Below are 13,854 nucleotides of genomic sequence, written 5' to 3' on the forward strand. Positions count from 1 at the left end.
GTTGTACCAGCCCCAGTGCATCAGACCCAGAGTTGTGCCCATCACAATCAAGACTTTGTTGTTCTGCCAGAACTGCCTCAGGCCCATGACTGAACGGCACTGAGCTGAGAAACACAAACACAGATGAGGGTCAGTTCCGCCTTGATGCAGAATAATTCCTCTGCTTTAATCTTCTCATCATCACAGGGATGATATATTGTGATTAACTTTCTCTTTATTTTACAATCTTGGAATATCCAGGGGTCAAAATCATTTCATTGTGATCACAGAATTATTTGTCAAAGACCTTTTTATTGGCTTTTTAACAAATGCACAGAATGCATATTTGTATAGTGTAGTATGACAGGTGTGCCAGTGTAGCACTGAATTGTTATATAAACATGTTTAAAAATAAACATATATATGTCAACTTTACAGAACGTGCCCGTATTAAAAGTAGCACAACATGCAACTTTAACCCCTTCAGCCCTCTTCAGCACCAGACCTCTGTACAGCCCAGAATTACTTATATATAAAAGGTTCTTCTCCACTGGAGTTTTACAGAGAGCAGCTGGAAGTCGGGTTTTGCATTTAGAAAAGAAAGAGAGGAAATAAATCAACAACAAAGGAGGGATTTAGAAATGGATACATTTCTATAAACAGTTTTACTGACAAAAATCAACTGAACAACAGATAAAAAGAGGAAATTAATCCTTAATTTGACCGAAGATTTCTAAAATATTCCAGGAAAGGTCTCCACACCTTCGGGAACCTTTCTGTGTAAAGTGGGTTTTGATCTCGATCTGGTCTGACGTGGTCTAGAGGTGAAAAAAGCAGTGAAATCGAACTATTTACAAGAATAAAAGTGGGTTTCAAACAGCGTTAAAGCTTTTACTGAAATGTCTAAAAACGCTTTCACAACAAAAGACTGACAATCAGTCGCTCAGTGTTGTAAGTCAAGTTTCTCTAAATTTATCTCCTCAATCAGAAGCTGACGTCAGAGTTGTGTAATACTGTTCACCACAATTATAAACTTTTTTTTGTAAGATAAAAGACTAGAGATTTTTTTTATATAACAAACCTGTTTATTTTAAGACTAAGAAAAAGGGTAGACTAATTAATAACTAGATAGAATAAGTAAATTAATTAATGACAATGCAAATATTTTGATAATCAATTCATCATTTCAAGTTTTTTTCCCCCAAGCAAAAAAAGTGAGAGAATGTGATTCTCTTTATCTAAAGATAAATAACATCTTTTAAAGTTAAATTAATATCTTTCAGTTTCCAAAACAAAACATTTTAAGATGCAACAGAAAAGTTAAGCGATTTGTGACTGTGAGAAATTATTTTCTGACAATATATAAACCAAACAATGATTGAATAAAGATTTTTTACCTGACAACAACATAAACATTAGTTTCAGCCCTTGTGTAGATACTTATCTGAGACACACTTGTTCGTACTTGTATATTAGGGCAGCAGCTAAAGATAATCTTCATTATCGATTAATCTCCTAATTACCTACTGGTCAATGTGACAGTTGTATCATGTTTAATAACCGCAGCAGACTCTTATCTAAGCTGCTAACATAGCTAGCTGTGACGCGCTGCTAACATAGCTAGCTGTGACGCGCTGCTAACATAGCTAGCTGTGACGCGCTGCTAGCTGACCGTTAGCCGCGCGGTGAGACTCGTTAACTGTCTGTTTCACGACGCTGAGACACAGAAACTTAAAACTTTACCCAAATTTAAAAAACTCAAACAAACCGAGTTGAACAAACCTGTCGTGATGTAACTGAACCGCTCACCTTCACAGACCCGCTGCCTCTCCTGCGCCGACCATACTGTCCAGGTCCGGGTTGAAGGCGAGCGCCGAGCTGCCTGAACCGGTTCACCTGCAGCGCTCAGGCCGAAGTGAGATAGCAGTCTTTAAAATAGTCTTTATAAATCATAAAATGTCTTTATTATGATTTAATATAGTTTATTACACATAAAATATTCAGTGACACGTTTAAAACGAAACCTTAAACTGCGGCGGTGATTTTAAAACATGTTTTGTAGTCAGGCAACAATGTAGGGGGCCTACACAGATCACGTGACTCAGGCGGATTTTTGCCCGGGATTTTGCCTTCCAGGCTCGTGGAACGCAGTTTTCTTTATTTTCAAGAAATGAATAAAAAGGTCAATAATGTCCAGGCCAGAGAAAACTTTATAAACTTATCTCTAAATATAATTTATTTTAGTTTTTATACTTTTTAAAATTTGTATAATTTGTTAACTGAGAATGTTGTGGTATTGCTTGTATGTATTATCTTTACTATCATTATTATTATTATTATTATATCCAAACAGAATATGGTTTTCTTATAGAAATGAGTAATTGATGTTAATGTAATTAAAGTCTACTGTATTTAATTAAATAATCTTCTTAGGAGTCATGATATATTCTTTAAAATGTCTGTTACTTGATCTGTACAACATCCGAGGTTGTGATTGTTACTGTTCCATGTTTACAAAATTAAACATTCGATTTAGAAAAAAATTTTAAAAAAAAAAGGAACAGTAACATCTTGACAGAACTTCTTTAAATTTGGTACAAGACTCAAGGATGAACTGATTAAAGTTTGGTGGCTAAAGGTCAAAGGTCAACATCACGGTGACCTCAAAAAACACTTTTAAGCCATTACTCAAGACTTCACACAGCAACTAGACACAATTTCCCACAAATAGTTCATATTAATATGACTAGATAAACGGATGTAATCTGGAACTAGTCTGAGTGGAGGAGGCAGACAACCACGAGGAGGTGAGTCTAGTTTTTCATTGTTTTGGGTTATTATTATGTTCATTCAAAATCTGATTAATGTTCACCTGATATATTTTTATGTGCAACAGCAAATGTAATATATTAGTAGGTTGATTTATGTTTACAATGATTTAAACTCACACAGGTATTCTGGTCGTTTGGTTGAGACCCAGACAGCCTGCAGTGTGCAGCCATGTTATGATGATGTGTGTGTTTCTGTATTTCCAGAAAGAAATGAAGTAAATTAATTCTTTTAAACTCATGCACACCTGGAAGTCCATCCTGTTTCCAAGTGTGCAACATTTTTTAAATAGTGTGTTGGACTTAAGGGCATCTAAAATGGCAATTTTCCTAAAGTCTGTTTGCTCTGCTCCGATTCAGTGATGAGTGTAAACTTGTAGATTCGGTTTATTTTCACACAGAGAAAAATTCAAGTGAACCAAAATGCATCATTACAGACCAGATGAACACGTTCCCTCGTCTGATTGGTCAGATTGTCTGGAGCAGGAATAAACACAGGACGAAGGTTACAGGAACCATCAAGCTCAGACTTGTGGGTTCACCTGCTGCTGGAGTCAGATCCAGTTCAGAGCTCTTTCACACCAAAAATAAACTGCTCCAGAGTTCGTCTGGGACCGGACCAAGACCACCTCCTCGAAAGGGTCTTGGTGCGATTGTGTTGGTCCTCACCTGAGAGCGATTATTGTTTTCACACCTGAACAAACAAATCGTACCGAGGGGGAAAACCAACCAGGGTTCGGTTTAACTGGACTAAAAAGTGCAGGTGGGAGAACGACCTAAATCTTCTTCATTTAAAGGGCATCATGTTAGCTCTGCTGTGGGGCCACCTCATGTTGGGGCTTTTTCTTTGTCCTGTGAGAACAATTGTAATTATGAGCCACTATATTATGACTTACGAAAAGCGTTCGTGTGTGTTTTGTCAGCAGTGTGAGTGTTTTCTTTCCTACAGTGAACACAGGGACACTGAAGAACAATGCAGTGTAAACCTGAACCCAGGGTAAAGAGGTTCAGTGAAGCTGGTGTTGAAGGTGTGGATGTGGATCAGTGCATCAGAGAAGACTCTGTAGAAGGACAGAGTGCCAGCAGGATGGTCCACATACACTGCTACTCTGTTCGAGACAGAGGAGGAGGAGGAGGAGGAGGAGGAGGAGGAGGAAAGAGGGAGGTCTGTTCTTTTGAGGGGGGAGAAGATGCCGGATAAGGAGGAATTGCGAACTTCTCTTTTGTTGTGACTGGCACAGTAACCGTCGGCATCAGTGTAGATCAGACTCCAGGACTGATTGTTTTGTCCAAACGCACAGTCATCACCGGCTCCTTTCCTTCTGATTCCTCTGTAGGTCACTGATAAATAAACTCTTCCATTCAACTTGACCTCCCAGTAGCAGCATCCAGTCAGAGCATCTCTACACAGCAGCTGAGGCCACAGCTCAAACCTGTCCGGATGATCATGGTACAGCTGCTCCTTTGACACGATCGACACCGTCCGGTTGTTGTCAGACAGTTTGAGGTTTGTGTTCACTGTGTTTGTGTCCAGTGTGAGTTCACAGGCGTCTGATGGAGAGAACAAGACACAACACAGCAGCAGTTTATCATCAAAACAACTGATGGATCTTCTCTCAAACTGAGAGTTGACTGCAGATACACAAGCTTTTTATTTAAACATCTTTAACATGCGCTGCCTTGTTTTCATGAATCTAAGTGAGGACACACTTACACTTCCTCAGACCAGGTTTCAGCCTCTGCTCTCCACCATGCTCCAACCTGGAAGAGGAAACAAAGTCAGACTGAACCTTCAGAAACTTCCTCATCAATAATTTGTTCTTTTTTTCCCCGGGTTTTTACATGCATAATATAATTAAAACAGTTAATAGCAAAAACTACACAAATTGATAATATCCTACAATTAGCTGAAGATATACAGATGTTCAGTCTGAAAAGAGACAACAAGCTACAAATAGTCAGACAATTGAATGAATTGAATTTATATCTGGAGTTAAAGTGATTTCAGTTGGGGATGTGTTCACAGTCCTTCATGGAGAAAGCTGATTGTCTAAATGTAGATCTACGATGTTATATTTTGCAGTTGCCATTCACCACGCTTCTAGTAACTCTTCATAAACTTCACTCTGTTAAATAAACGTTAAACACCGAGGAGGTATTTTAGTCTGTTCATACCTGAGAGTCTCCAGTCTACATTGTGGATTCTTCAGTCCAGCAGACAGCTGCTTCACTCCTGAGTCTCCTGGATGATTGTAGCTCAGGTCCAGCTCTCTCAGATGGGAGGGGTTCGATCTTAAAGCTGAGGCCAGAGAAGAACAACCTGCCTCTGTGACAAGACAGCCCGACAACCTGGAGACACACACACACACTCCTTGTATGTGTGAATTATTTCATTAGAATAATTGGTCATCAATTAAAAAAAGGAAGTTGAATCCTGACCTGAGAGTCTCCAGTGTGCACTGTGGACTCTCCAGTCCAGCAGAGAGCAGCTTCACTCCTGAGTCCTGCAGATTGTTGTTACTCAGGTCCAGCTCTCTCAGACTAGAGGACTGGGAGCTGAGAACTGGTGCTAAATTCTGACAGCATTTCTCTGTGAGCATGGTGTGATTCAACCTGAAATAAACGAATAAAGAAAAATGTCTCAGAACAATAGGACATGGTTCAGTATATTTAACAACTTAATTTGTTGATAGTTTCTATGATTTAAATTGCTAACATTTTATGATATGATCATGGCCAAGATTAGGCAGATTATTGAAACTAAAGAAATAGCCCTGTGTAATAAAACAATAATAAAAAAAAATAATATTAAAAAAGATTTGTTTCAGCTGTAGGTTTATCTATGTGGTATGCAAAACAAAAATAGACCATAAAATATTTCATATTTGAAACACAATACGGTGTTAATTTTGTCACCTGCAGTAATGACTGGTGTTTGTATATTTTAGCTAGCTAGTTTAAGCTACGACTATCACATAGCATTACAGTGTGATCTGACCTGAGAGTCTCTATTGCACAATGTGGACTTTCCAGTCCAGCAGAGAGCAGCGCCACTCCTGAGTCCTGCAGGATGTTGTGACTCAGGTCAAGCACTCTCAGACTAGATGACTGGGAGCTTAGAACTGATGCAAAGTCCTCACAGCATTTCTCTGTGAGTCCGTTTTGATTTAACCTGATAATAATGAATAAAAATAAAAACATTTTCATCAAGATTCAATGTTATTTATCAGTCAGAATATATACATACACTAATCTAACTGTGGTCAACATTTAAGCAGACCTAAAAGTATCAAAAGAGTTAAAAGACAATAGAGATTAAATGTTTTAGGTACAACACAGTATAACAGAAAAGCATCAGAGTGTGATCTGACCATAGAGTCTCCAGTGTACAGTGTGGACTCTCCAGTCCAGCAGAGAGCAGCTTCACTCCTGAATCCCGCAGATCATTGTTATTCAGGTCCAGTTCTCTTAGTCTAGAGGACTGGGAGCTGAGAACTGATGAGATTTGCCCACAGCAATCCATTGTGAGCCTAGTTTGATTCAACCTGATATGAAAAGAAAAAAACACATTTTCCTTTTTGTTTTACTTCAACATCCCAAATATGTTTAGTGTAAGTGAGCTACATTGACCATGAGAGCTCAACACACTGCAATTGCAATAAAGAGTATTTAATGTTTTGGGTACAACCCAGTGTTACACAAAAGTAGGACACTGTGATCTTACCTGAGAGTCTCCAGTGTACAGTGTGGACTTTCCAGTCCAGCAGAGAGCAGCTTCATTCCTGAATCCCGCAGATCATTGTTACTCAGGTCCAGTTCTCTCAGTCTAGAGGACTGGGATCTGAGAACTGATGAGATATGCTCACAGCAATCCTCTGTGAGCCCAGTTTCATTCAACCTGATAAAATTAAACACATATTTTCCTTCTTGTTTTACTTCATCGTCCTAGATATCAGTTCAGTAGAAACCAGAGGAATATCCCTCTGTTGTACAGTTTCTCAGCAGAACCCATGTTTGTTTCACCAATAGGGAAACACAATGTCATAGTTTGATCTAACCTGAGAGTCTCCAGTGCACAGTGTGGACTCTTCAGACCAGACAGTAGCTTCACCCCTGAGTCCTGCAGGTCGTTGTTACTCAGGTCCAGTTCTCTTAGTCTAGAGGACTGGGAGCTGAGGACTGAGGCCAGAGCTCCACAGCTTCTCTCTGACAGATTACAGCCGCTCAGCCTGAAAGAGAGTTAGTGATAAATTAATCACATTCATATGGTTGGTCTCACTGTGTTCATGAGTCAAGCAATTATGTGTTAAGGTCCTGGGTGACAACAACATGTTTCTTTACCATTACTGTTTTTTATTGTCTACATAATATATAAGTATAATATATATATATATATATATATATAATTTATAAAACTTTCAAAAAATACAAAAAACTTTTTTTTTTCGTCTGTGAAAACGACCCCCGAGAGGCAAGTGAAAAAAGATTTTGGGGGGCGATCTTTGTTTTTTTTAATCTGTAGAGATACAATCACACTGTAGAAACAATTTGAAAGTTCAATTAATCGACTAATTAATCATCTTGTCAGTTGACTAAGTGTTTCATTAGTTGAAAACAACCCTACACGTGATACTGTTAGTATCTACAGTTATCTGTGCACCTACAGAGCTTTGTTAGAGGCTTTGACCACTGGCAGCAGCCTCAGAAGAGCCTCCTCTGAAGCAGAGTATTTCTTCAGGTCAAACATGTCCAGATGTTCTTCTGAGGACAGTAAGATGAAGACCAGAGCTGACCATTGAGCAGGAGACAGTTCATCAGTGGAGAGACGTCCTGATCTCAGGGACTGTTGGATCTGCTTCACTAGAGAACGATCATTCAGTTCATTCAGACAGTGAAACAGGTTGATGCTTCTCTCTGGAGACGGATTCTCATTGAGCTTCTTCTTGATGTAGTTCACTGTTTCCTGATTGGTCTGTGATCTTCTTTGCTTTTCAAACAGATCTCGTAGGAGAGTCTGATTGGTCTGCAGCGAAAGACCCAGGAGGAAGCGGAGGAACAGGTCCAGGTGTCCGTTCGGACTCTCCAATGCCTTGTCGATAGCAAACGCGTGGACTTTTGTTATAGATGATCTGCTGAAAATCATTCTCACCTGTTCGCCACACGTTTGCCCCAGCTCAGACAAAACGTTCTTGTTTCTGTTAAGGAGCGCCATCTCCACATAGAGAGCTGCCAAAAACTCCTGAACACTTAGATGGATGAAGCTGAACATCTTGTCTGCATCATTCCTCCTCCCACGTTCCTCTTTAAATATCTGTGTGAACATTCCTGAGCACACCGACGCTCCGCTCACATCAACGCCGCTCTCTATCAGGTCCTTCTCGTAGAAGATCAAGTTGCCCTTTTCCAGCTCATAGAAAGCGAGTTTTGCCAATGAATTAACGTACTGAATGCACTTTTTTTGGTCATATCTCTGTTTTGTCTGATGAATCTGAAACCCCAGGAACTCTGCATACATCTCAGTCAGGGTCTTGGGCAGCTCTCCTCCCTCTCTGGTTTCCAACACCTCCTCCAGAACTGTAGCAGTGATCCAGCAGAAGACTGGGATGTGGCACATGATGTGGAGGCTTCGTGATGTCTTGATGTGGGAGATGATGCTGCTGGCCTGCTCCTCATCTCTGAACCTCTTCCTGAAGTACTCCTCCTTCTGTGGGTCAGTGAACCCTCTGACCTCTGTCACCACGTCAATGAAGTCAGAGTGGATCTGATTGGCTGCTGCAGGTCGTGTGGTTATCCAGAGGCGAGCGGAGGGAAGCAGATTCCTCTTGATGAGGTTTGTCAGCAGCACGTCCACTGAAGTCGACGCGGTAACATCAAAGTCTGGGTTCTGGTTTTTACTGGTGGAGCAGTCCAGTTCTAGGCGGCTCTCGTCCAAACCATCCAAAACAAACATGAGTTTGAATTTACTCTTGTCGTAGTTGGTGTTTCCCGACGACTGCAGAGTTGTGAAGATGTGATTAAGAGCTTCTTCCTTGATGTCTCTGGTCTCTCTGATACATTCACGAATGAGCTCTGCCAAACAAAACTTTTGTCCCCTCCATAAATTTAATTGTCGGAAAGTAAACGGGAAGATGAGCTGCACGTCTTGATTGGCTCTCCCTTCAACCACGTCCAACACAAACTTGCGCACAAGAAATGTTTTGCCAATTCCTGCAATCCCACTGGTCAGCACTGTTCTGATGGGTTTATATCTTCCAGTGGGGTGTTTGAACATCTCATTAGGTTTAATTGGTTTTTCTATTTCTGCTGGTTTCTCAGCGTTCTCAATTAGCCTGACCTCGTGCTGTGTGTTGATGTGTGTGTCGCCCCCAGCTGTGATGTGCAACTGTGTGTAGATATCATCCAGACGCTGCTCATCCTTCTTCTGTGCCCACCCCTCCTGTGCACACATAAACGTATCCTGGAGGTTTGATTGAAGCAGTTGTTGGTAAAATGAAATGGGTTGTGGCTCTGGTACTGGAACAATCACATCTGTGTGAGATAAGTAAATAAATAAATGAGGCTTAGCACGCCTCTTTTCTCGTTGCAAAATGCATAAACGTCTTGTGCTGACGATGAAATTTATTTCCTCATTGAAATGAAACTGATGTAATAGTATAATGTCAACACTTCCCTCACGTTGTCACACAGGATGACACATTAACATCCTCTTCTTGTTGTTTGTTGTACTAGTTTACTGAAAAAATGTTCAGTAATTTTTCAAAATAAAATACATTTTTGTTGGAATATTTGAAATTTAACTGTGAAATATTATTGCTTATTTTTCTTTACTCTCAGAATCTAGTTTTTATTGATTTTATTAGAATTATTGCAGCAGTTCCTAAAGTCATCCCTCATTGTGGATGTGAAGTCCTCACAAACTTTAAGTATTAATCTTTTCTCAGGTGGTGAAGCTCTTAGCGATGCGTAGCTCAGTTAGCATTCATACTTCATCTACCTGTTGATAGGTGCAAATTTATCGTAATCACAAAAGATTTACACAAGAACTAGTTTGTTTGCTCTTTGAATTAAAGTGATTTTGACACTTGGTAAAAATAAATTTGCTTCTCATTCAGCCTGAATACACTTTTGGCAGTAGAGGTGGTTGGTGCCCCTGATTCAATAGTGTTGCATTAAATCAACTCATCAAAAAGATTTAAGACCTTTATAATGTCACACAGAATTAAATGTTGTACTTTTTTCACTGGTCTAAGAACGACAGGTAGAAATGAGGCCTGCAGTTAATTAATATACATTTCTATAACATTTGTCAGCTTTATATAACTGCTAGTAATAATAATGATTTAATGATGATTATAATAATAATGATCACCAATTAAAAAGTAAGTAATTAATTAAAGATAATAGCGTCGACACATGCCAGGGACCAGAGCAGCTTTACCTTCAGTCTGAGAGGAGGACGATCGTCTGTTCTCTCCGACGTCACTGATCTTCACTGAGACACACAGATATTATATTAGACTTATCACTTCAATGAGAGTTTGTTTCTATTTTTATTGATAAATCACAAAAAACTGGAAAAGCACTAAAACCATGTACTGCTTTGATCAATACAGATGCAGAATAAATCAGTGGCTGAAAGTTAAATTATTTTTTTTGTTCCAATGATGAAATTAAAGCCGATAATTATGTTTGATGATGTGATCAAAAAATCAACCATCAAATATTTTCTACAGGTATTTTTTGCGAGTTCGATACGAATTCAGTTTTCACTGGTGCCTCCTGGCAAAAGCCAAATATCAAAACTTTTTTTAACCAATAATTGTGAAATGACAGTATATTTGTGACCTATACATTCTTTACTTTTACTTATTTTGCTGTTAGTCTGCACATGTATCATTTCATTTTGAGGATTGTGTTGCACGTGTCAACCCACAAATAAAGTTGCAGGACAGAGAGAGTGTGAGCGACTGACCTTCTGTTGCTGAGCTGGAGTCCGACAGACTCTGCACCAGATCGTTCCTGTTCATCTTCTCTAAAACCGTCCTGCTCACCTCCAGAGCTCCATGAAATCCACAGGTCTGCACCATCAGATCCACCGTGTCCCGCCGCTCTGCCTTCTCCAGCTTGGACACTTTGATGGTGTGGTAACCTCCCATGATGTCCGGCTGCTGCAGATACCATTTGAAGTCCTTGAATTCCTTGTCTCTTAAATCCTCCAGAGACATCAGAAGTTCCTCTGGCAACATTGTGGCTCCCTGCTAAAATCAGGACGTAATGTCAACCTGGAGGAAAACATCTGTGGGATGGAGTTATTGTACTTTTAGTCTGGCCCGTATACTTCCACATCCAGGCAGATTCTGACTGTTATCCTCCAGTACTGACTAACAGCCGAATGATTTTTTGTTTGTGCCCCAGAATTGATCCAGATGTGGAAGTAGCATCTGACAATCATCATCATGTATAAAAAGACGAAGACTCTTACCTGTCCCTGGAGGTTTGGAGAACATGACACGAGTCCAGCTGCTGCAGTTAAATCAGTTAAAGCAAATGGGGAGTAAGGAAATGAGGAAAAAAGTGAAGTTCCCGCTTCTGCTTTTCAGGTTCCTCTTTTCATGGGAGTTCCTGAAAGAAATGCACACGACATCAACACAACTGCATATTTTGTCTTTGTGTTCAGTTAACTCTTGTTGTTGTTTACCTTTACCAGCTGATGTGGTCTCTCAGGTCTCCAGGTTTTAAACATGTGGTCAGACAAAGATGCAGTCAGACAAAGATGCAGTCAGCTGATGTAACAGAATTTATTAATCACAGAGTTTCTGTAAATTGCACCAACTTTTTAAAAAACTGCTGGTTGCTGTGGGACTTGAAATTTAGATCTAATTCCAAGACAAGTAACCTCAGATTTAATCCAGGGAGTTAATTTCCTCAGGTCACTAAACAGTATTTTTCTTTTTGTCTTGAGGCCCACTAGTATCATTTCAGTTTTGTTCTCATTTAACTTTGAATTTTTTCCGTGTTGTGTGTTTTGAACTAGATTAACACACTGAAAGACAAACCTCCAGGATGCCGTGTCGCATGCGACACGGCATCCTGGAGGTTTGTCTTTCAGTGTGTTAATCTAGTTCAAAACACACAACACGGAAAAAATTCAAAGTTAAATGAGAACAAAACTGAAATGATACTAGTGGGCCTCAAGACAAAAAGAAAAATACTGTTTAGTGACCTGAGGAAATTAACTCCCTGGATTAAATCTGAGGTTACTTGTCTTGGAATTAGATCTAAATTTCAAGTCCCACAGCAACCAGCAGTTTTTTAAAAAGTTGGTGCAATTTACAGAAACTCTGTGATTAATAAATTCTGTTACATCAGCTGACTGCATCTTTGTCTGACTGCATCTTTGTCTGACCACATGTTTAAAACCTGGAGACCTGAGAGACCACATCAGCTGGTAAAGGTAAACAACAACAAGAGTTAACTGAACACAAAGACAAAATATGCAGTTGTGTTGATGTCGTGTGCATTTCTTTCAGGAACTCCCATGAAAAGAGGAACCTGAAAAGCAGAAGCGGGAACTTCACTTTTTTCCTCATTTCCTTACTCCCCATTTGCTTTAACTGATTTAACTGCAGCAGCTGGACTCGTGTCATGTTCTCCAAACCTCCAGGGACAGGTAAGAGTCTTCGTCTTTTTATACATGATGATGATTGTCAGATGCTACTTCCACATCTGGATCAATTCTGGGGCACAAACAAAAAATCATTCGGCTGTTAGTCAGTACTGGAGGATAACAGTCAGAATCTGCCTGGATGTGGAAGTATACGGGCCAGACTAAAAGTACAATAACTCCATCCCACAGATGTTTTCCTCCAGGTTGACATTACGTCCTGATTTTAGCAGGGAGCCACAATGTTGCCAGAGGAACTTCTGATGTCTCTGGAGGATTTAAGAGACAAGGAATTCAAGGACTTCAAATGGTATCTGCAGCAGCCGGACATCATGGGAGGTTACCACACCATCAAAGTGTCCAAGCTGGAGAAGGCAGAGCGGCGGGACACGGTGGATCTGATGGTGCAGACCTGTGGATTTCATGGAGCTCTGGAGGTGAGCAGGACGGTTTTAGAGAAGATGAACAGGAACGATCTGGTGCAGAGTCTGTCGGACTCCAGCTCAGCAACAGAAGGTCAGTCGCTCACACTCTCTCTGTCCTGCAACTTTATTTGTGGGTTGACACGTGCAACACAATCCTCAAAATGAAATGATACATGTGCAGACTAACAGCAAAATAAGTAAAAGTAAAGAATGTATAGGTCACAAATATACTGTCATTTCACAATTATTGGTTAAAAAAAGTTTTGATATTTGGCTTTTGCCAGGAGGCACCAGTGAAAACTGAATTCGTATCGAACTCGCAAAAAATACCTGTAGAAAATATTTGATGGTTGATTTTTTGATCACATCATCAAACATAATTATCGGCTTTAATTTCATCATTGGAACAAAAAAAATAATTTAACTTTCAGCCACTGATTTATTCTGCATCTGTATTGATCAAAGCAGTACATGGTTTTAGTGCTTTTCCAGTTTTTTGTGATTTATCAATAAAAATAGAAACAAACTCTCATTGAAGTGATAAGTCTAATATAATATCTGTGTGTCTCAGTGAAGATCAGTGACGTCGGAGAGAACAGACGATCGTCCTCCTCTCAGACTGAAGGTAAAGCTGCTCTGGTCCCTGGCATGTGTCGACGCTATTATCTTTAATTAATTACTTACTTTTTAATTGGTGATCATTATTATTATAATCATCATTAAATCATTATTATTACTAGCAGTTATATAAAGCTGACAAATGTTATAGAAATGTATATTAATTAACTGCAGGCCTCATTTCTACCTGTCGTTCTTAGACCAGTGAAAAAAGTACAACATTTAATTCTGTGTGACATTATAAAGGTCTTAAATCTTTTTGATGAGTTGATTTAATGCAACACTATTGAATCAGGGGCACCAACCACCTCTACTGCCAAAAGTGTATTCAGGCTGAATG

At 39.6% G+C, this 13,854-nt stretch overlaps 2 protein-coding genes across 2 annotated transcripts; one reads left to right on the forward strand and one right to left on the reverse strand.

Annotated features, from left to right (window-relative positions):
* Positions 1–3,176: 3,176 nt before the first annotated feature.
* On the reverse strand, positions 3,177–11,064 carry LOC111649872 (NACHT, LRR and PYD domains-containing protein 3-like). The gene is made up of 11 exons (XM_087172112.1): positions 10,780–11,064; positions 10,246–10,299; positions 7,472–9,335; positions 6,866–7,036; positions 6,532–6,705; positions 6,179–6,352; positions 5,806–5,979; positions 5,247–5,420; positions 4,983–5,156; positions 4,522–4,568; positions 3,177–4,358 (listed from the first exon to the last, which is right to left on the reverse strand). Exons 1-11 carry the CDS (start codon positions 11,051–11,053, stop codon positions 3,751–3,753), a joined length of 3,888 nt encoding a protein of 1,295 aa, XP_087028238.1. The 5' UTR covers positions 11,054–11,064; the 3' UTR covers positions 3,177–3,750.
* A 1,638-nt stretch (positions 11,065–12,702) lies between these two features.
* Positions 12,703–13,568, forward strand: LOC147819590 (NACHT, LRR and PYD domains-containing protein 4E-like). Its single transcript, XM_087172115.1, has 2 exons — positions 12,703–12,987; positions 13,468–13,568. The coding sequence occupies exons 1-2, from the start codon at positions 12,714–12,716 to the stop codon at positions 13,566–13,568; spliced, it is 375 nt and encodes a 124-aa protein (XP_087028241.1). The 5' UTR covers positions 12,703–12,713.
* Positions 13,569–13,854: the final 286 nt, after the last annotated feature.

The sequence above is a fragment of the Seriola lalandi genome, unplaced genomic scaffold (assembly GCF_002814215.2).
Source record: "Seriola lalandi dorsalis isolate HSWRI2012SDOR001 ecotype SW California unplaced genomic scaffold, Sedor1 jcf7180002052060, whole genome shotgun sequence".
Taxonomy (NCBI): domain Eukaryota; kingdom Metazoa; phylum Chordata; class Actinopteri; order Carangiformes; family Carangidae; genus Seriola; species Seriola lalandi.